This window comes from Camelus dromedarius, chromosome 1 (genome assembly GCF_036321535.1).
Source record: "Camelus dromedarius isolate mCamDro1 chromosome 1, mCamDro1.pat, whole genome shotgun sequence".
NCBI lineage: Eukaryota > Metazoa > Chordata > Mammalia > Artiodactyla > Camelidae > Camelus > Camelus dromedarius.
Window position 1 is genome coordinate 86,661,982 of NC_087436.1, and position 22,956 is coordinate 86,684,937.

General features: G+C 41.9%; 1 protein-coding gene across 6 annotated transcripts in view; it reads left to right on the top strand.

The window, feature by feature from the left end:
• LNX1 (ligand of numb-protein X 1) overlaps positions 1–22,956 on the top strand; it is a 167,521-nt gene that overhangs the window by 140,171 nt on the left and 4,394 nt on the right. For 5 of the 6 annotated variants that reach the window (XM_010992831.3, XM_010992833.3, XM_064486562.1 and 2 more), the window contains 3 exons: positions 10,917–11,051; positions 17,069–17,246; positions 18,791–19,022. In XM_010992831.3, the coding sequence (XP_010991133.2) occupies positions 10,917–11,051; positions 17,069–17,246; positions 18,791–19,022 (545 nt within the window). The remainder of the gene's footprint in view (positions 1–10,916; positions 11,052–17,068; positions 17,247–18,790; positions 19,023–22,956) is intronic. The other variant, XM_064486578.1, reaches the window with a different exon arrangement.

Consider the following 22,956-nt stretch of genomic DNA (forward strand, 5'->3'; position numbering starts at 1 on the left):
GCAGGGAGGGTCATTCTAAGGAGAAACAACCCAAAAGAATGTTTCCCCAAAAGCCAGTTAGGGAAGTGGTTAATACCTGGAGTTCATGTGGTGTTCATGTAAAAAACAGCGAGAGATAAGGCGGGGTGGTCAGCAAGGGCCAGATCATGTGGACATTAAGAGCCACGCTAGGGAGCTCACACTTTATCCCCAAGGCCATGAGGTGTCGTTGGAAGGGTTTAAGAAAGGAAGTGATATAATTTTCTGGAAAGATCTTTCTAGAGGCAGTGGAGAGCTGATAAGAGAGAGGTGAGTTTAGAGGCCTTGTCTTAAGATGCATTTGTAATTACCCAACATGTCATGTCAGCTCCCACTTAATGACTAAAGAGTTAATACCTCAAGAAGAGAAAGAGTCAGCAGCAGTAGTTGACTGGATCTTGTGCCAAGTCCCACAAAGGATGACAGTCAGAAGTCAGAGGCTGCCCTCAAGGACTTGACGATCTAAGTGCAAACTAATCTCCCTATCGTTGTGTTCTCGTCATGGACTTCTTCCCGGTGTTGGCAGCTCTTTTCACTATTGTGTGTAGTATCTTAGCCCTCTTTTTTGAGGAGAACCAAGTAGTGTATGAAATTATTGTCCCTTTAGGTGTGGAAAGCCTGAGGCAGAGGGCGCAGGGGACTTGCCCTGCTTCCTCTCTCTGCCAGGATAGGAAGCACACGTGGTGCTTTGGCCCCTGAGCTGAGGCTTTGGGTGGTGTCTAAGTTCCAAGGTGATTCTCAACCTAATGGACATCCATCTTCCCTGCAGGGCTGTGGCCATGCCCTGAGAAGCAGGAGGAGAGCAAAACCAGAGTTACAAGAGGCATTCCCCTTCTGGAGTGTCTGCCATCTATTCCCGAATTCATATTCCTGGCTCAGCTTCTCCTCTGAACGCCACACTTTCATATTCAACTGCCCACTTGGTATCTCCACATGGATGTCTAAAAGGCATCTCAAATTTAATACCCAAAAGTCAACCCTTGGCTTCTCCCGCCCCCATGCCTAACCAGACCTGCTCTTCCATCAGTCTTTGCACATCTGTAGAAATGATGCCACCATTTACCTAGTTGCTTGCACCAAAAAGAGCCTTGACTCCTTTCCACATCCCCTCCCTGCAGTCCATCTCTCACCATCTCCATGGCTTCCATCAGCCAGGCCACCATCAGCTTTGGTCTGGGCCACCGCAGGAACCTCTTAACCGGCCTCTTTGCTTCCAAACTTGGTCCCCCACCTCTGCTCTCCACACAGCAGTTAGAATGACCACTTTACAAAGTCAGTCTCACCCTATCATTCTCTTGCGGTCCGCCCTCTGATGCTTCCCAAGACACACAGGTTAAAATTCCAAATCCTTACCGTGGCCTGCAGAGCTGTACCAGTCTGATCTTGAGTTCTCCCTCCAACCTCATCTCTTAAACGAAGGGAAGAATTTCTGGCATCCTGCTCCTGGCTTAACCAGGCTCAGTCACACTGCCTTCTTGCTGTTCTTCAAACACTCTAAGAACTTCCTCAAGTCAAGACTGATCTTCTTGGTGTCCCTTTGATTGGAAGACTCTGCCAAATATCTGTGTAACTCCTGTACTTCATTCAGTTCTCTCTTCAAATGTCACCTCCTCAGAGAGGCCTTCCCTGATGATTCCACTTAAAGTAGCATTCCCCACCCTCAGCTCCATATCCTCTAATCTTTATTTTCTACCAGCAAATTATCTTGTTACTACCTGGCAGTCTAGTATAGTTTATTACCATAGAGTATTATATCTCAGCACTTAGAGAAATGCCTGGCAGAAATAGACACTCAAAGATTTGCATGAATAAGTGTAGTCACATTATAAAAATGTGTGATTATATACAATTTACACATTAATTCCATCTCATAGGCATCCTTTTGTCAAACCATTTACCAAAGAACGAACACCAAATTCACATCTACACTATCCGTCCCCAAGGTAGAATCTCTATTTTTCGCCTCCTTGAATGTGTTCAGTTATTACTGGCTGAGCACCTTCTAAGTGCCCAGAGGTGTGTAGCACTGTGGTGAACAAGACTGACACAGTCCTGGCCTCGTAGAGCTTGGAATACGTTCCCATCTCTCCCAAATACAGTCGAGTCAGCGCTGAGCAGGTGGTTCTAGCCTGTGTGCCAAGGAGTGAGAACAGGAAATAGACAGTGTTTATGAAAACAACTCATGGGAAAGGGAGAGTCCTTGGGTTTTTTCTTCATGAAGAAACTGCACTCTAAGCATGATTTTTTTTCTCTTTAAAAACCGGACTCTTAGATGACCATCATTTTTTTTTTTCCTGTGTTCCATTTGTCAACTCCCTCTGTAGGTCAATCAGTGCAGCTCATGTTCTAGAGAAAACCTGCCAACTATCCTTTGCAATAGGAAAAAGAAAAACTCCCTTATTTGTGTCACTGGGAAAAATTCTGATGACCTATGGCATTCTGCTTTTGTAGATTAGTAACAGAAGAGGAAAAAATTTTTTCCCTGAGAAAGTTAATTGATGAAATAAAATCTTGCCTAATAGTGGGATTTCCTAAAAGATTTTTCTGCTTACCAAACAAAGCCAATGTGCTTTATAGGTAGGAGAAGATGAGGTGGGAGAAAAAAAGCTTGGGCAGAGCTAGTTGGAAAAGAAATGGAGGGGGAAGGATATAGTTCAGTGGTAGAGCACATGCTTAGCCTGCATGAGGTCCTGGGTTCAATCCCCAGTACTGCCATTAACTAGATAAATAAACCTAATTACCTCCCCACCAAAAATTTTTCAAAGATAAAGAAATGGAAAAGGTAGAATGCTGGGCAAACTCAGTGAAGCAATCTCAAGCTTGGATTTTATTTATGAGATACTCATAACACACACCAGGCTGGAGGGATTAAATTAAATTCCCTTCAAAAGTTGAGACTCAAATTTCCAACCAATCCTTGGCTGCGTTGGCCTTGTGCATCCACTCCATGAATCACACTTGCCTTACAAAGGAATTCCCAGACAACATGTCCTTTTGGTCATGGTTTCTCCCACAGTACTGCACATTCTGGTTTTTTTCCTACATTATTTCAGGGAAAAGTTGTTACAGAGAAGCCACAACTGTTTTAAATTTGACCATCATTACATCTGTGAGGCCTTAACCTCGACTTACTCAGCAGCAGCTCTAAGTGTCAGACCCCAGGGTTAGAGGAGTGTGACCCAAGATGTAAGAGAAACCCTAAGGAGACAGAAGCTTCAAATATGGGGCAATTTTGCCTTATTTAGCAACTTAGTACTACTTAATTTTTCTCTGCTGTCAGTTTAAGTTTTTTGAGTGCCGTGACTAGAATGACTATGAAAAAGACAGCTTTGTGGAACTGTCTGGTGTCATACTGAAAATAATAGAACCAAGAAATACGGACTAAAGAATTGAGACCCTAAAGGGGGAGAAAGACATCTCAACATCCCAGAAATGGGAGGTTCAGCATATAGCTACCCAATATTTAATCTGAGAATGATTTCTGCTGAGAGTTATGTCGATTTTGAGATATTCTCATCTGTCTGCCATTCCAAATCAGTGACTTTGTATTTAGGAGTTCAAATATATACAGTGAATAAATGCAGGAAGTAATGGTGGGTTTCAAATGTGAGGATCTCTGTTGTGCCTTTTTTCCTTAGCCGACTTCCCAGACTTGATACAGAAATTGAAATAATTCAGAGCCATTTGTGGAGGATGTGATAAGATGGGTTTTCATTAGTACCGGCATGTGTGATTCTTGTCCTTACATAAATTCATATTTAAATGAGAAGCTATTTCACCAAAGAACAACTGACAACCAGGTTCTTCAAACTTTTCAAAAGAATGTGATAGGTCTTTAGACAGAGCCAGAGATTAAATAAAGGACAACTCACGTTACCTGTATTTGTTGTAAATACGTGATTCCAGCTCATGAGTCCTGTGGCAGAACTTTTGTGCCCTGGAGCCAGGAAGAACTGCCAATGAAGTAATACCTGATAGTTCTGTGTGTGTGTATGTGTGTGTATTTTTTTTAATAGATTAGCATAGCTAATATAAAATCAAATTCCTATTTAAACAAAATTTCATAGCATAGCATGGGAGTAAATTTAATGCACGTAGGACTAAGCAGTACACAGATTTTAAAACATTCTTCTTGACCTGAATTCTTAAAGTCCACATGATTTTTATGCAGAGCTCCAAATTCCATGCAATCGTGATTAAAGCATGACTTGCAAAACTGTTCAGCTTTTCAACTCAGAATTTTATGAGCGAATCTCCTACACAGCAGTGCTGCAAATATCAGGGGAATCCTGAAACTTCACTACCGTTCCCCAAATCGCATGTCCCCCACACACATGATTTTGTTTTGTTTTGTTTTACCATGAAACAGAATTAATCAGCGTAACTTCCAGATACCATAAAAGAAGAGATATCTGAAGGCTTGGGTCATTCTGCTGACTCAAGAACTAAATTCTCTTTTTGACCTTGTCACTGACATCTGTATGACCTCGTATAAGTCAGACTGTCATCGTTAATTTCTTAGCTCTTAAAAGATATGCTTCTGGGAACAAAGGATAAATATGAGCTAAAGTCTAGTGGGAAAAATAGATCAAATTGCTGTCTCAAATCTCCCTACCCTCATCAAATCCTGAGGTCCTATTCAACACTTTTGCTTAAAGCCTCCTTAATTTCTTTTTCCTTGGCCAGACTCTGGTTGCCCCATAGCTCACTGAAGTAGCTGTTGCCTCTCCAGCAGAAGATACTCACGATTACTTTTCAAAATGTGCCAGGCTCTATGCATGTCAGGCTCTAACGTCTCAATGGTGAACAAATTGACAGACACCAGATTTGCTTTCACCAAGCTCATTTCATAGGGACCGTCAACTCAGAGTGCACTGTTAACTCACTCGGGAGTCATCATTCTGGAGCTCCCAACTTATTGCTCAGTGAGAGGTCTCTCTGTTTCTCAAAAGTTCTCTTGTTCCCTGAGAGGGAGCGTTAGGCAAGGGCTTCGTTACTATACCTCGCTCTGCGGTATGTTGCTAGGTCAACAGGACTGGTCGATGACCTTGTCATTTTTCTAGCGTGTCAGTCGGTCACCCTGTTCTGATGCTTCCTGTTGTCAGGATTGCCATGCGGGCTCTGTGTGCCGCACGTGGTCTCAGCGCTAGGAAGCACGGCTGTGCTGTGTTTGGCAGCAGGTCTTGAGAACCTCATGTCATCTTTTGATTAATCAGTACTAGTGAGGACAGACATCTATGGAGTTCTTGGCTCCGCAGGACACAGAGACCACCCCTGTGCACATGTGAAATATGTGAAATGGCAAAATGGGAACTCCACCAATGAGGTCTAGGGTGCAGCTGGTCCATCAAAAAAAAAAAAAAAAGTCCCTACCCTACTGGTCCAGACCAGGAGTCTTCTTCTGGGTCTAATTCTCATACACACACACTACTAACTTTGTTAGAGCGAGTTCATTATGTTTTTGAAGTGACTTGAAAACATATTAAATATTGAAGAAACCAGGATGATTTGACCTGGAAAGGAGAAGAGCTAGGGGAGGGCAGTGAGAGTTATCTTCAAATAGCTCTGTCGCATGGAAATTGACTTGAGGTTGCCCTAGAGGGTGTGACTAGAACCAATGGGCAAGCAAGAGAATGGCAAAGTTCACCTCCACCTAAGGACAAACTTTCTAATTAGTGCTGTCTAAAAATGGCCTGCACTGCCTTGGGACACAGTGAGGTTACTGTCATTAGAGGCACTGAAGCATGAGCTGGGTGACAAATGGCAAGGATTTTGTAGGGGAATTGAAGTATGCGCTACAGGGGAAATGTTGGAGTAGATGATGTCTGACGTCTTGTCTGTGACTTCTGAGCTGTGTGGAGCCCATGCTCCATGGTTCCCCGGGGCTTTGTGAGTACAGATGGGTGAACTGAGAATGATATTGGAGCCATTGCTGGAAGGGAAGCCAAAGTGGGGCAACCCCAAAATTGCAGGAAGAACCATCCCCACAAGTATACATTGAAAATTGGGTAAAGCCAGGCTGTCTCATGCTGGGATCCTTAGAAAAGAAACCAGTGGGGAATGCAGATGCAGGGGAATTTTTTTTTTTTTAAAGAAATGGTCATTAAGACATCTGATTTTTTTTTCTTTTAATTGTTAAAAAATTTTAATGAAGTGTAGTTGATTTATAATGTTAGTTTCAGGTGTACAAGCAAAGCGATTCAGTTATACATAACACATATATATTTTCTTTTCAGATTCTTTTCCATTATATGTTATTACAAGAAATTGAATACAGTTCCATGTGCTATATAGGATAAGACCTCTGATGTTAATGCTGGAACACTAAGTAGAGACAAACTCTGTCAACAGCTTATATTATTATAAATCCAACTACAGCTCTTACTTATCTCTGTAACAAGAGGGCCACCCAGTCATGTGGGCCTATACCGTGTTATAAAGGGTGCTATGTACATGATCTGCCTGCTCTGAGCAGCACGATCTCGATGCCTGGCAATCAGGTTGGAGTTTCCATTTGCGGCGTTGATTGGGGTCCGTGTGGTGACTCTTTTTAACTTGACATTTTATGAAGCTAATATAAGTAACACAATGACTGAACCCACATGAGTTGCAATTTACGAAACGTTGTATGTAAGCATGTGCGTGCATATAATTCAAAAGCAGCAAATGCTTGAATGCGTTTGCTTTAATTCCAGTCCTCATTACAAATGAATAGGTGGAGCCTTTGGCTAGGTGAGGTTCACACCGTGAAGTACAGGCACGCTGTCAACTCTCGCTCTGCCCTAGTTATTACTGGCTAATTAGCCACCATGTGGACTGTGCAACGCTGGGTCAGTACAAAGATCCCTCTCTGTTCCAAGGTACAGCTCTGCAAAATGCCTCTCCTGACCCACTGTGCGGTGGCATCTTTTTATTTCCATCTCTTTTTTCTGTGAAGTTTCTGGTCTATGTTGCCTCCTGACAACATAAGCAGTTCTTATCAACCAGAGTAGATTTTGTAGAGAAAAGAGTCATTTCCAAGCTGAACATGATGGAAAAAGAAGCTTGCAGCACTCTGACTCATTCCAGCTGTAAGAGATGGGATTTTATGATTTTCAAGTGGGCTATGTATAAATGAGGCTGTTAGACTCTGGTTCCCTCTAGACATCTGTTTACTCCCATCATGTGCACATCAGTGGCAGTTTTGAGTCAAATCTCAAAAGAGCAGAGAAAAAGTCATTAAACAAAACAAAACCAAGCCTTTCCATGAGAAATCTTACTTAGTTTTAACCCTCTGGTTTTCTCTGAATATTAGATGTTTCCTATTTTTGCAGCTAGAAGTAATTGATCTCACCTCAGGGAACCCCTCATGTATTGTTACCCTTTTCTCTTTCCTGGCACCTGCTTCTTCCTGTCCCTGAAGTAGGACAGCCTCCGTGAGGGCAAGAGACATGTTCCCAAGGCTGGCCTGGGGAAGGTACCCGTCAGCCCTGGGGACCGAATGTGTGTGGATGGAGAAGGCTGCTAAGTCCACAGGGGAGAACTCGGAGGCCATCAGAATGGAGACAAGGGAGTTAATGCTTTGGCTCTTAGAAGAGTAAGAATACCGTGCAGCAATTAGGCTATGCAACTTGTAACCACTAGATACAGAATGTGTCTAGGTCAAAATTTAGAATGTTTGAAAAGAAGGGGAAACCTCAAATCTGGTACTTGAGATGGGAACAATTGTTAAACCATCCTTTGCCAAAATTGCTACATCTCAAGAGACGCAAGAGAGGCTATGTGATCTGCGTTGCGTAGCGTGCCCTTCCTTTGAGTGCTTGTTATCCGCCACCCCCGTCTTCCTGGCACAGATGACGTGGGAATGAAATAAACAAGTTCCTGCCACTCTATCCTTCATTCAGTCTTTGTGACCCCCACCCCCTTCTCACACTCACTCCACATTCACACCAGATTCACACTGGTGGAAAGAAAGTCTATCCGGTGCTAAGAGCTGTTTCTCGACACTGAATCCAGCTGCTTCTGAGAGTTAGAGCCAGGACAAACACCGCAGCCCATTTTCCACCTTCAACTTCAAACACTAGGAAAGAAAGAGCATCAAACAGAGTCTCCCTGAGAGCAATTTATAAGGTGGCAGTCAGAGCGGGGGATCCAGCCTTGCAGGGAATTTATTTCCAAGTAAATTGATACCGGGGTTATTTATTAGCGTGTTATTTCTGCCAGAGTTGGCATTTGAAAATCCAGTGAGAAATTCACACTGGAAAATGTGAATTAAACAGCTCTTCCAGACTGCTCCTTGGCATTTGGGATTTTGCCTAGCAAGTCAATTCACTATGTAAGTCTCAGGTTTTCTCAATTCTTACGAGGCACTTAGGCCAGCGGCTGTTGCTGGGCCAAGATGAACGCAGTACAACACGCAGACCGACACAAACCCACCACTGAGATTGTTCACAACATCGGAGTTTCCCTGAAGATAAGGAGCAGATCTGGGCTCAGCAGTTGAAGTTTTGACTTGAATGTTCGCTGCTTCTTATCTTTAAGTAATTTTTGCTTTAGAAGGTTCCCAGAGATAACCTCATTTGGATAAGGGAGGCTTACGGTATAAAGAGACAGTTATTACAAAATACTCTTCCAAGAATTGTGTTTAGTTGGCTAATCCAATACTTCTTCATGTCAGCTCACTTCATTCTTGTGCCCTGGGCTTGTTATTTTCGTTCTGACACAGGCTTCATATATGATGAGAAACACCAGAGAATTCAGGATAGGCAAACTAACAGGAAGGGATGTGAGTACTGACGGGTGAGCAGAAGGCTTCATGCGAAGGAGAGAGTGAATGAAGGACTTAAACTTTCTTTGGGGGTCCTGTTTGGTAGGATTTTTTAAACTCAGGTGAAATGAATCAACTCTCCTGGGCCACCATCTACCATAATGTTTACAATAGACATTTTTTCTTCTTTTTTTTTTAATTGAAGTATAGTCAGTTTACAATGTTGTGTCAATTTCTGGTGTACAGCACAATACTTCAGTCATATAGGAACATACATACATTTGTTTTCATATTCTTTTTCACCATAAGTTACTACAAGATATTGAATATATTTCTCTGTCCTATACAGTATAAACTTGTTGTTTATCTATTTTTTATATATTAGTTAGTATCTGCAAATCTTGAGCTCCCAATTTATCCCTTCCCAACTCCTTCCCCCGTAACCATAAATCTGTCCTCTATGTCTGAGTCTGTTTCTGTTTTGTAAATAAGTTTGTCTTTTTTTGAGATTCCACATATAAGTGATGTCATATGATATTTTTCTTTTTCTTTCTGGCTTCACTTAGAATGACATTCTCCAGGTTCATCCATGTTGCTGCAAATGGCATTATTTTATTACTTTTTATGGTTGAGTAGTATTCCATTGTATAAATATACCACAACTTCTTTATCCTGTCATTTGTCAGTGTACATTTAGGTTGTTTCCATGTCTTGGCTATTGTCAGTGCTGCTATGAACATTGGGGAGCATGTGTCTTTGCAAATCAAGGTTCCCTCTAAATATATTACCCAGGATGCTCTTTAGCAGCCAGTTTTAAAACTTCATCTAATTTACAACCACCCAACTGATGACCAGCAGAGAAAAGATGTTTATTCATATAAGGATGTAAAGTCATGAAAGCTGGGGCTGGACAACTGTGGGGATCTGATTTCATTGGTGGGGTTCTAATTGCTTAAGGTTTTAAAAGAAGAGAATGAGAGTGAGTTCTGTGCTGTGGGAAAGAAGACGCAGAGAGACAGGGAGTAAATATCTCCTCTCCCATTGTCTGAGCTCATGGAGAAGAGCATGGGCTGTCCATGGCCTCCTTTCATGACCTGACTTGTCCATGGTCTGACGACCATGCCTGTAAAGGCAGACGTCCATCTGTGCTCTGATGCTGAGTGGTCAGGAGATGGGATGTCGAGGGGAACCCCCAGAACTTATTTCTCTCTTCTGTGCCTTCCTTGTCCCCACACCTAATCTTTCTGGTTTCTAAGCAAATCTAGCAATGCCTCATGCACGGTCAGCTTTTCCTACAGTGATGTGGAGGTCAGTGAGCTAGTTCATCCTGGGCCATCAGAGAGCCTTGTTATGTATCATGTTTCCCACGTCCCAAGTCTAGTCTATCTGGTCTGCAGATCTGGAACCTCAGGAGTCAGCAGGTTTGGAATAGTGACCCACACTCTCAGACACAAGTGAAACTCATCTGTGGCAGAAAGCCAATCAGTAAATTTACAGTATGGAATGAACCTCCCTAATAAACAGCACATTTGCTATTTGGGAAAGCTCTATCCAAGTGGCAGGGTACATAGCAGAGAGGACTAGTCATCAGAATTAGTGCTGGTCACATAAAAAAGGATCAAGGCAAAGGTCTTTAATCAAGCCGTGTTATATAACCTGCCATCATCCTTAGATTTCTGATGCCCAGATGTTTGAAACTGTCAGAAGCAGGATTTCTCTTCCTGCAGTGGTTGTATTGCTGCCAAGAACTCCCTTTCTTCTCCTTCACTGTTGCCCTTTGGTCTGGGGTTTAGACGGGGCTACTACCTTACCCTGCACACTCTGTTCTAGCTGGAAAGCCCTTCATCCATGGCTTGTGTACGATGGAGCCGTTCATTAAAAATGGCAATGTCGGACAGTGTCTTTTCAAAGACTGTTGAGTGAGTCAAACCTTCCAAAGTGATATTTATGACCTGATTTAAGGATAAAGGAAATACCTCTCAAGTTCTTGCCAAATTACAAAATGGGCACAGCCATGGAAAATACAGAAATCACCTCCCCCCACCACCAAAAAAAAAAAAAGTAAAACCAAACCCACATGTTGGTGAGCCCATGGTGCTGGATGCTGTGGATGGGAGCTCAGAGTGGCTAACGCCGGCGTCTTATCACGCAGGCCAGTGAAAGGCGCGTTCACCTCGTCGTGTCCCGCCAGGTTCGGCAGCAGAGTCCTGACATCTTTCAGGAAGCCAGCTGGAACAGCAACGGCAGCCGGTCCCCAGAGCCAGGGGACAGGAGCAACTCTCCCAAGGTGAGGCCCAGCCAGGGCATGTCCACTGCTCCAGGAGGGAGCTGTGTGGGAAGGCTGCACACTTGAATGTTTCTAAGTGTACTCTCTGGACTACATCACGTCAACACTGTTTGACTTGTCTTGTAAAACTCAGAGCCCCAAATCCCATCTTCAAGACCTAGTGAGATAGCAGGTGTCTCCCATCCAAGCAGGAGAGAGGAAGGTGCAGGAGAGTTTTGAAACCTGATCTTGAAACCAGACCTCATACGGGGACCTAATTTCTAGTCGAAGCCAAATGGATGTCATGTTTTTTTCCAACAGTCATTTTGTTTAAGGACTGCTTCCATTCACTTTCAGATGAAACAAGAGGTTTACTTGGTTTATGGTTTTTGAAGTTCCCAGTCTGCCTGAAAATTAAAGGGATGAGTCCCCTGCTATTTTTAGTATGTTTGTGTTTTCAAGAAAGACCCAGGAAGATCATAAAAACACTTGATGTTCATGTAACATTAGGAAGTGGTAGGGGTTGGGACAGACCAGAGAGCACACGTCCTGTCTTACGGCATTAAACTCCAGGAAAAAACAAAACAAAACAAAACAAAAAACACCGTGGATGAAGCTGAGTGCATCTCTAGGCAGAATACCTCCTTCAGGCCAGTAATTTGTAGCCTGCCTTTAAATGTGGTGACTCAGCCCAATTTGCACTTCTGTGGTTTTTATTAGAGGCAATGCCATAACCTCTCCATATGGATGGGTATCTGAGCTACACAAACCTTGTCTAGTTCAAATTCAGCGTCCTACAGCCTTGGCTTGGCATCCTGTTATGATGGAAGTGAGTTTCTAGCCATCATTTCTCCTGGGATCTGCTTTCACTAAATCACTTACAACTGAAATCTTATAGATAGTTCGTCCGTCTTGCAACAGAGACTACAGAATGCCTGCATCCCACATCAGGCTCTGTTTCAGCTTGGAATAGCTCAACGAGTTTGAGTTTTTGAGCAACATATGCAAAAATGTACTCAAAATTTTGCTTTTGGAATATCTCTGCTTTATATGCTGTTAATTACACAGCCTATAAGGCTATATTGCCTCTCCTTTCACCAGCCAGGCAGCCAGCCATCCCCCATAAATCCATAAACTCCAGGTTTACTTACAATAAGCAATCTACACAAACCAAGTACCTCCTGCTAAAACTTTGTATGGATAAAGGACTCCTTGGTGTCTTCTTGCTAATAAATACCATTAATGGTGTTTAAATTAAACTAATGGTATTTATTAATGGAAAACTAGTTTATTAGCTTAATTAAAGGTTTAATCTAATTATAGTTGAATTAACTAGACCATATTTTTTTCTAGTTCATTGAACCACTAAGAATGAGGCTTCCACCAGCACTGTGGTTTTATAATCCCTTCCACTAACCATCATGAATCATGGAAATAGCCAGACTGATCTGATCACATTTTTGCTGCAAACTTCTGTCGTGTGTCCAATTCCTGGAAAACATACATAACAAACTGGCCTAGAGGGAACTTGTGATTATTTTCATTTTAATTTATAGTTCTATCTGCCTTCTGAAATGTACACACACACACACACACACACACACACACACACACACACACACACACACACAGTGGCATATTTAAAATTAAACTAAGACATACAAACACTTGGTGATTTAGTTTTTTATGATCCTACTATAGTTTTATTTAGGGAACAGCATTGCTTCTTGAAAGTAGGAGCGTAAATGATTCAAAGAAATACCAAAGAAGGCAAACCCAGATTTGCAAAACAGAGAAGTTTTTAGCCAGTTGAAAAGTTAAAGAATGCTAGGCATCAAATTTAGGAGTGTGGCACCCCTGTGGGAGAGGAAAGGGGATGTGGCCGGAGAGAAATCACAGCAGGGCTTCAGCTGTGTGCAGAACATATATTCCTGATGCAGGTTGCAAGGTACACAGGTAGGTCATTATGTTCATCTTTATACTTTTATTATATATCTGAAATGTTTTGTTTTAAAAATCCAAAGCAAATATTCCATTATGTATTTTTAATAGCTGAATGATGAGTACACAGGTGATACTTTTTAATCAATTCGAACTATGTCATAAAAAATTACACTTTTAAACATAAGGGAATGTCCTGAGGTCTCTACAGTAGGGAAGGGGGTGGGGAGAAAACACAGATGGAAAAGATCTCTGTCATACGTAAGTGCTCTCTGCAACCAAAGTGAGGCAACTGTGGGTGTGAGTCGTTTACAGGGGAACTTCGGTTTTTGCGTTCCTAGCGTGGGTCTCTCCCCGGTGGGGAAGGCAATGGCTGTCGGAGACACAGGGCACATGGACCACTTCTTACTTGCGTTAGTCCAGTTGTTCGTGTTGAGCCGGTGTGAGCTCCCCGGAACATCCCTTTGCTCAGTGCAGCAAGGCTGTTGGGTAAGCACTGAGGACGTGTGAAAGAAGACTCTGCCCTCCAGGATCTTGTATCTAAAAGTGTAAATAATGCACAATGCAGCCAGGAGGATGCAGGTTTCTGCATTCAAATCTTAGATGTCATCTATTTTGTTTGACAGCATTCAATTTGGTTTGAGTTCTCTAGTAAGTGAGAGAAATTCTTTCTGGAATAATTGGGTACTTAATTCTTTCATGTGTGTTTTTCTGACAATTATCTGAAACTCGATAGATGAATTTCTATCACGTGTTTGAATGGTACCTCTAAAAGCAGAGTGATGCATGGGGGGAGAGCAAGGACTTACGGCCGGATAGCCTACATTTCAGTTTATCTCCTGAGGGTTGTGTTTCATTGATCAGATTTCTTAAAATGGTGAGCCTCTGTTTGCCCTTCCTGACACATTGAAGTAGACAACAAATAGTATTTCTTTCCTTGTCCTAAAGGAGTGTCTGGCCAATCTGTGCATTATTCAAGCAATATTTATTCACAACAAAATAATTAAAGCGTCTCACTAATAATTCCTGTTAACTGGAGTAGCAGGAGAGAAGCCAATACAACTTCTGGGATATTTCATTAGCTATGTAATTTTGCTACTTTGAAATGAATTTGATAGCACATTTTTTAACCAAAATATTCTTAGATCAAAGTCATATCTTCCATCTAATTGCTTTTTTTTTTTTTTTAGCCACAGGTTTGTAGAACGTGGGCATTCTTACCCATTTCATAGATGAAGTCAGAGAGGGCTTGAGTGATTACAGTGTTAGAGAATCTCATATGCTTATTGCCATCAGAAACCCAAATAATGATAAATGATGTTCAAACTTTGTACTAGAAAGGCAATTAAATTATTGGAAACTTTTTTACCTGAGTAAACATAAAAATTGATTAAACCCAATTTTGGCAGAATTATGGGAAATTTGCATTTTCATGATGTATTAGTGAGATTATAAATGATAGAGCTGTTACAAAGGTAATTTATCAATATCAAAATGTTAAATGCTCAGGCTCTTTGATTTAGCAGTTGTACTTCTAGGGCATGAGCCTAAAGAAATATTTACACCAGTGCACAAGATGTATGTCTAAGGATGTGCACAGTGACACTGTTTAATTTTGCAAAAGACTGTTTAAAAAAAAAAAAACCCAAGTGGTCATTAATGGTGAATATGACATATTTACACAATAAAGTACTAGGCAGCTGTTCAAGAGATAAAGCGTATGTATGTATTTATTTGCATGAAAAAGATGTCCTTGTTGTCCAGAGTATTCCATGCTGTGTTTAAAACAACACCTTGAGAGATTGACCACTTACCCCTACAATACCCCAGGCCCCCACCTGGAAATGATGGAGTTAAGCCCTTTGTGAGGACCAGGGGTAAATGCTTTATGAATATTCGCAGGAATGAGCTGATGCAGTGGGGCAGCCGGGGGAGTCTCTGGGTTTAGAGCTTTGCCCTGAGTTTCAGAACTGCCTGCATCTCCAAGCCAGGATCTTCTGAGAGATGATTATAGTTAAAGGAAGAGACATCCTCAATCTAGCTGCTTTTAAGAAAGGAAAAGTCGGGGGAGGGTATAGTTCAGTGGTAGAGCGTGTGTTTAGCATGCACGAGGTCCTGGGTTCAATCCCCAGTATCTACATATATTAATATATATGTATGTGTATATATACATACATATATATTTATATAAATAAATACCTAATTACTCCCCCCCAAATAAATAAATACTAATTACCAGTCCCAAAAAGAGAAGGACAAGTCATATATGGAGGACAGATCTTAAGATCCCCTCCAAATCTACTCCTTGGCCTTGACCAGAATGCGGGGAGCTCTGTGCTCATGCTGTTAAACTACTTACTTGTCTTGTCTTGGAACTTATCTCTGATTTCAGTTTTACAACCCTCATCTGATAACCAGTCTCTGCAGGGCACTTCAAAGGTCCAAGGTTTATATAAACACAACTCAGACCTTACAAGTATTCATTGTAACATATACCTTGCTATACTTATTTTTAATTTCCAATGTATTATTCTATTACTATCATAAACAATTTGGGGCAATTTGCAGTTTATCCATCCATTTATTCAACAAACATGTACTTACGTGTTAAATGCTATGTTCAGTGCTGGGGGTACAGTAACAGGGCATTACTGTATACAATAAGGCCATTAAAACAGGCATGGGTATGTATGACTGAAACATGATGCTGTACGCCAGAAATTGACACATTGTAAAAGTGACTATACTTCAATTAAAAAATCAGGCATGGGTAATCATGAGATAATAAATGCATGAAAGTCCTAGGCTTATCTTGCTTTATAATGAAGCATTAAAAATTGATTCTGTGCATGCACGTATAGTTTTATATGATGTCAACCATCAAATTTACAGAAGTTTGTTTAATTATAATTCATTCGATTTGTTGAAGAGATAATATAGTCACAGGGCTCAAAAACGGAAAGTATATAAGTATGTATTAAGTCTCTCACCCCAATCTGTCCAGTTCCTTTCTCCACCCCAGTAAACCTCTTTTTCTTCCATAGTTTTTTTTTATGAAAATGCAAATACTAATACAAATTCTTATTTATCTCCTTTTTTTAAAAAAACAAAAGGTGGTATATTTACCCTTTGCTCTGTAGCTTATCTTTTGTCAGATGTACTTTTAAGTTTTCTTTAGGTAGAACTATAAGCTATGTTTTGAACCATAGACGTCTTTGAGATTTGATCAAGTGTTATAAATATTTATTTGCAGTGCTCATACCCACTTAGTCTTCCGGGTCACTGACTAAGCAGGAAGGAGTATTAGTTTTTAGAAAAATATGTCTTGATATGTATTCACTGATAAGCAGTGCCCTTGACCCACTCTGTCTTGTTGCTTCCAGATAATGCTGCGTGTTGCTTGCCTAGTGTTTCTAGTCTAATGTTGAATCAAAATCACGATTCTTGTAATCTGCTTTTGAAAAGTTGGTCCAACGGGTATACTGTATAATGTGTGTACTATATTTTATGTAATGAAATTAAAGGATATAGCTACATATTATTTTGAAGTGCTAAAGTAAGCATGAATTAGGGGAAACCTAGATATTGGTAAGTTTTTAGAGTGGAGTATTTGTGAAATTCATTATTTTTCTTTGAGGATTTCTATAATTGAGTACCTGCATACGTTAAACTGGGACCACTTAATTTAAATATGGTTACTTTTTTTTTTAACTTAGAAGAAATTCCTAATTGATGGATGACAAGACTTTTATGAAATGTTGACTCATTGTATCAGGAATAAATGAGTCACTTGAAAAATTTTGCAGGCAGTTCATTTTGTATGCTTAATATTTCTTCAGTGGTCTCCAGCCTATTCCTCCTTCCATTTTTTAACTGGTCCCATTTGAAGTGTAAATTTTCTCTGAGTCAGCCTGTGGAATTTGGGATAAGGTAACTCTGCTGAGGGTGGGGACCAAATGAGTTCTCTGTGTGCGTCTCTCTTTCTAAGACTAAGAACCACTATTACATATCTATGCAATCTTGGGTTTTGTATGTAGGAAATGCCACCCCACTTGTGAACAAATGTGCCATATTTGTTTTTCTGTCTGTGCCTTCAGCCCCTCCATCCTGCGGTCACTTGTCATGAGAAGGTGGTAAGTGTCCGAAAAGACCCCAGCGAATCACTCGGCATGACGGTTGCAGGGGGAGCGTCCCACAGGGAGTGGGACTTGCCGATCTATGTCATCAGTGTTGAGCCTGGAGGAGTCATAAGCAGAGATGGAAGAATAAAAACAGGTAAGAAGCCAAGAGACGTAAGATACTGGGCAGCAGAGTGTTAAAAGGAATTAGCACCTTGCTGGGTTAGGTAACTGTTTCCACAATTAACAAGAGAATGTGAGGGTATCTGGCTGGGACATCTGTTACCCACTGACCATGATTAGTTTGCGTACAGTAGCTGGACTGGGTTTCAGCCCTCTTCATGCGCGTGGATGTGGGCCACCTTGCTCGCTGGTAACGTGAGTACCTGCCAACTATGCCAAGAATTAATAGAGAAGTGCTACAGTTATGAGCAAGTTGCTTCAGTTAAGTGGCATAATTTCATTCCGTTCGTTCTAAGTGAGTCTTTGCTGGATTGATCCAATGATAAAAATGGTCATGAATTGTTCTATTTTATGGCTTGGATAAGAGAAACAACTTGATAGAATTTGATTTAATGAATATTTAGTAAGTGAAAGTACCAAGCAGGGTACTTTCCAATTGATGACTAGTGTTTCACTACTTGAATCTTAGGTGATTTGGGGCTACTTCCAGTGAAGGCAAGTGATGTCCAGTTTGCATCTTTAATAGTATTGTCAGTTCCCATGAAGGGGCAGTTACGCCCTTTCAGGTTTCAGATTCAAGAGCTAAAATGTGCTGTTTCTGAAGTACAACTGCTTAGCCACTGGGGGATGGCATGTTGAGGAATTCAGTCAGCCAACCTAACGGTGCTTCTTTTGAGGTCAGGATGATCTCGAGGTCTTTCCCATCTTTCTCCTCCTATCCTTTTACTCTTGCTGCTATGATTATTCTGTGTAAAAAAGATGGAGGCAGAAAAACAGAGAAATATAAGAATAGAAAATGGAGATGGGGAGGTATGTCTTTTAGCTTCTCTTGCTTTTCTTTTTCACCCAAGCACCTGGGTAGAAATGATGCAGTCAACCAAGAAGTGACTTTATTAACAAGAGAACTTGAGCAAAGGATTATAGGATACGATGGTTCTGCATGTAGCAGGCGCTTTACCAGTGGTAGCTGTCGTCACCTTGCAGTGACTAGAAATGGGAACTTTTCTCTCTACCTCTTTAACAACGCAGTTCCAGACCCATTTTTCTTAACTGCTAAGACGACTCTGCCAGACACTCTCATGGGGACTTGCTTATTTATTCACTCAATCCATATTTCCTGGGTGCCTACTACATGACCACATGCCAGGCTCTGTGCAGGTGCAGGGAGCTTTTCCCAAGTGTTCTCCCTTGGCGCTAAAAACGGGAGAAAGGAAGAAAAAGGAGATTTTCTTTGATTAATAGTGAATGTGGCTATTTTATCTTCCTTCCTTTCTTTTTCTTTTTTTTTTTTTTTTAAGACAAGAGCCACACAACAATAGGTATGCTTAGAAAGCCCCACACATGGTTTACCAACGCCTTGGAACGAGCACATTGTTCACCATCTGCTATAAGAGAGCCCAGTCTCACAGCAACACCAGGCTAATGACATGCCACCTGCCTGCATGCCCCTTTGCCTCTCCAGCAGAAGTTCCCGTTTGCACTCTCACTAAGAATGGCTTCTGCTTCTCTGGCCACTAGGTGACATTTTGTTGAATGTGAATGGGATTGAACTAACAGAGGTCAGCCGGAGCGAGGCAGTTGCTTTATTGAAAAGCACATCCTCCTCGGTGGTACTTAAAGCTTTGGAAGTTAAAGAACATGAGCCTCAGGAAGATTGCAGCAGCCCAGCAACCTTGGACTCCAACCACAACAACACAGACCCACCCGGTGACTGGTCCCCCTCCTGGGTAATGTGGCTGGAATTACCACGGTGAGTCCCAGTGTGACATCCTCGGGGAGGTGTGGGAGGAAACAATTACAGCTCTTAGACCACTCTTTCACTTTCTTGGGCTGATTCATGGCACTAGCATCTTAATGAGACCCAGGCTTGGTTGTGAGAGTATTTGAAATGATTGTCTTTCCTTTTGTAACTGAAAATGCATGCAGCAATCTCGGGCAGGTACAAAAGCCTGGATATGGAAACACTGTTAGGCACTGATGTGGAGAAGCTCATTGGTCAGCCATGTACGGTTGTGTGGGTTGTACATGCAGCAAGAAGCTCAGCTAATAGGGAGGGGGGCTGTGATCCAGCCTGTGTTCACACATCCTGGAGCAGGGGAAGGTCACCTTTCCCTGGTTGGCTAGTGGCATCTCTAGGAACTTGCATGAAGGTAAAACCCCTCTGGTTTCACCTCTCCAGCTTCCAGGCGGCCCTGGCTAAACGCACGCAGAGCAGTGCAGCAGCACATTTTGCCTTTGCCCAGTTGTTGGGGCAAGTGTTGATTGAGGACCTGTCTCAGATCACCTCTCCCTAGTTGCTCCTGTTGTAAAGTTCTTGCATAAACCTTTAGGAATCAGCTAGGTTGCCATTTCAGTGAGATGTAACTAGAGCCTTATAGGGAAGGGAACTTAAATGTTTCAGTCAGTTCAAGAAAGGATTTGGGGGCAGCCTTGCTAAATGGCTAGATCCAGAAATTGAATAGTCCAAGGACAGATAAATTGGGGTTTACCCACCTGCATCAGAGCATAAACTCTTGGCTTTCAAAGAATGGCCTTAATAATTCCAAATACATGGTTTAAATGTTAAACATTAGAGTCACTGATGATGATACGCTGGCAGAGGATTAAATGAATGAAAGTGAGATGTTTGATTTTAGGGTGGACATTTTTCTTGAGGGTGTAGATAGGTTGGTGTCTCTTCTTTTTTCTTTTAAATGAGGTATTTAAAAATACCCCTACCTCAGATACAAACTGACCTCGATTCCTTTTCAAGCTTTCACTGCTGGAGGTTTATAATAAAAGGAGGAACCAGCGCCATCTTCCAGGTGGTGGAAACTTCTCTTCATGACACAGGGTTGTGTGTTTCTTTTCTTCTCCCACACCAGCTAAGGTCAGCCTTGCAGGGCACTCACGGTTCACGTCTCTCCCCGACCCTGCCACACACACAGGCTGCTGCTTCCTGTCCTTCTGTCCTTCCGAGCATGCTTCCTGAATGGGTTATCAGTTTGGGTTTTCATTGCCTCACTCATCCCCTTCTTCTCTGCCAAACTGGGCTCTGCCAGACAGCCCACCTGCCTCTTTCTGGTGGTCCCTGTGGAGTGGGCGTTCTACCCGTCAGAGAGGCCGCTCACCATGGCCCCAGGGCCCTGCAGGCTGGGTCCACACTCTCCAGGCTGGGCAGCCTCTCTTCTGCCTTCCCGCTTTGACTTTCACTGCCTTGGGCAGTTCTCCCTCAGTTTTGTTTCATATGGAGTTTGCATGTCTGTTTCCAAGTCTCCTAGTCGCCTTTATAATAATTTTTAAAAGCAGAAGGGGAAACACAATCTTCACTCTGACATTTTGGAGCTAGAAGAATGTCCACCTGGCATTTTTCAGAAGCCCTTAACACTCAGTCTCACGCTCCTATACAAGCCCCCAGACAGTCCCAGGATGAGTCCCAGTCATAACACTGCTTCCATTTTCATGGGTGGGAGATCCACTCGCATTTCTAACCTTGACTGCAGAGAGCCCCGGAGACCTCAGGTTCTCCCCGATTAATGCAATATCATCGGCTTAAATGTCTCTAGTCATTTGGCATTAGAGATGTCCTAAGAATTTTGGCCATTTGTTGTACATCAGCAAAAGTTACTTGCCTGCTGGAACTTCTAGAGATTTAGGCTACAAAAAGATTTTTTTTTTTTAATTCACAAAGAAGGCATTTCCCTCCAAGTTATACATTTACTCAGTCAAACATTTTCCCCTTTTGCTGAACAGATTTTGAGAGAAACTATTTGCCCTAAAGTATGATCCAGCCAGTTACCTAAGATTCTCTATCAATGAAGAAAAACGGTGACATGTCAGCAAGTCTAGAAACAGAAAATCCCTTCTCTGGGACATTGTGATCGTGTCCTCAAGTGCAGTCCATCACATAGAATGAATGTACGTAAAGAGCGTACTGTTAGAATGCTGACCCAGTGGGTGCCTGTTCTGAACCAGTGAGTGTCAGATAGAATAAGCAGCTGCAGAGAGTAAAAACAGGTTATTATTAAGGACAGCGCAAATATGTCTTCTCCTTATCAGGGGTGCCTTGGGTCCCAAGAGTGAGCCCTGGGCAGTGGCCCCAGACACAGTCTCTAGGCGACGCAAATTACCAGATGCCATTCAGTTGGAGGGGATTCAGAAAACACTGAAGACCTTCTGCTTTATTCACTGTTGGCTCTCAGGACCCATGCTCCACATCTGGAAGTCTTGCAAAACATGCTCTCATCTGGACTAGTATGATAGTAATACACATTAACTCATTTCTCTCTCTTTTTAAACACTCACTTCTTTCCTTGCCCAAGAATTTAACCTTTTGCTTTCCTGAACTTCGCTTTCCTGAACATAGAGCAGTTTGATGAGGATTGTCTATACTGAAGAGCAAGGAGGCAGATATCATGGATTTTTATTTTTAAGTCAAAAACTTTTACATTTTAACTATAAGATAGGGATGCTATCAGGTACATCCAAGCCTGTAATAAAACTAACAACTGCAACAGTAGCTCACACTTATATCCTTTTCTGCATGCCAGGTAATCTGCCAAGTGCTTTACATGTTCTTTGCATTTTTCACTCATTTAAAACTCACGTCAGCCCTGTGATCTAGGTACCAATATTATCCCCACTTGAAAAACGGGAGATTGAAGCACAGAGTGGTTAAGTAACTTGCCCAAGGTTACATGCTGGTTACTATGCAGAATTGGGGTTTGAACTAGGCTGCCTGGTTTGGGATCTTAACCACTGTGCAATTGGTGAACATCCTTAAGAAGACTTAAAGCCTGTATTTAGTTCTTATAATTTCAGTTTTACCATTTGTTTTCTCTCTACTGTAAAGTGAGTTCTGCAGGAATGTGAATGATTCGGTGGATGTTTCATGTAGCCACCAGCATTGTATGTATTTTTTTTAATTGCTTAACCTCTTGAGCCTCAAATTTCTTGCCATTTTCCCCCCATTACTCCCTGTGTGATGATTGCTAATAAGTTACAGTCAATTGGGAATCAAATGAGTAACTCACTGTGAAATCATTTCAAGAGCAAAATTAGTTTTTCTTTTACACCTTCCCCAACTCACCTATATTTAATGTGGGATATGAACAAACACTTTCATGTGTTTGTTATAATAATGCGTGGAGCCTCCACAAGAAAATAATACTTAGTGTCTCTGTAGGTCTTTAAATGGCTCTGCTTAACAGGCATTAGTTGAATGAAATAATGAATATAGCATGTACCAGGAGAAGCCCCCATGGACTTCATAATATAATAGGCAACATGTCATAGTAAATTAAATTAAAGATTATGAATTACAAAAGTTACAATTAAAATACATAGGCACAGGGTGCTTTTGGAACCTAGGAAAGACACTGGAGTGAATGGTGGTCTGTTTTATCTAGCTGGAGGATATAACCAAAATGGGAGAGTAGGAATATCAGTTATTTTCACAGTCATGCTACATAACAAACCAGCCGCAAAACCTCGGTAAGCAGGCAACAATAGGTTTATTTAGCTCGTGAGTCCGGGGTGGAGGTGGGGAGGGTGCCTGTGAGCTGATCCGGGTCAGGTGTGGTTGATCTTGGCTGGCTCCCCTGTGCGTTGGCAGCCCTCTTTGGGTCATTCAGGGGTCTCTGCTGATCTTGGCTGGCCATGCCCACGTGTCTAGGATCTGGCTGGCTCTGGCAAACATCCCACTG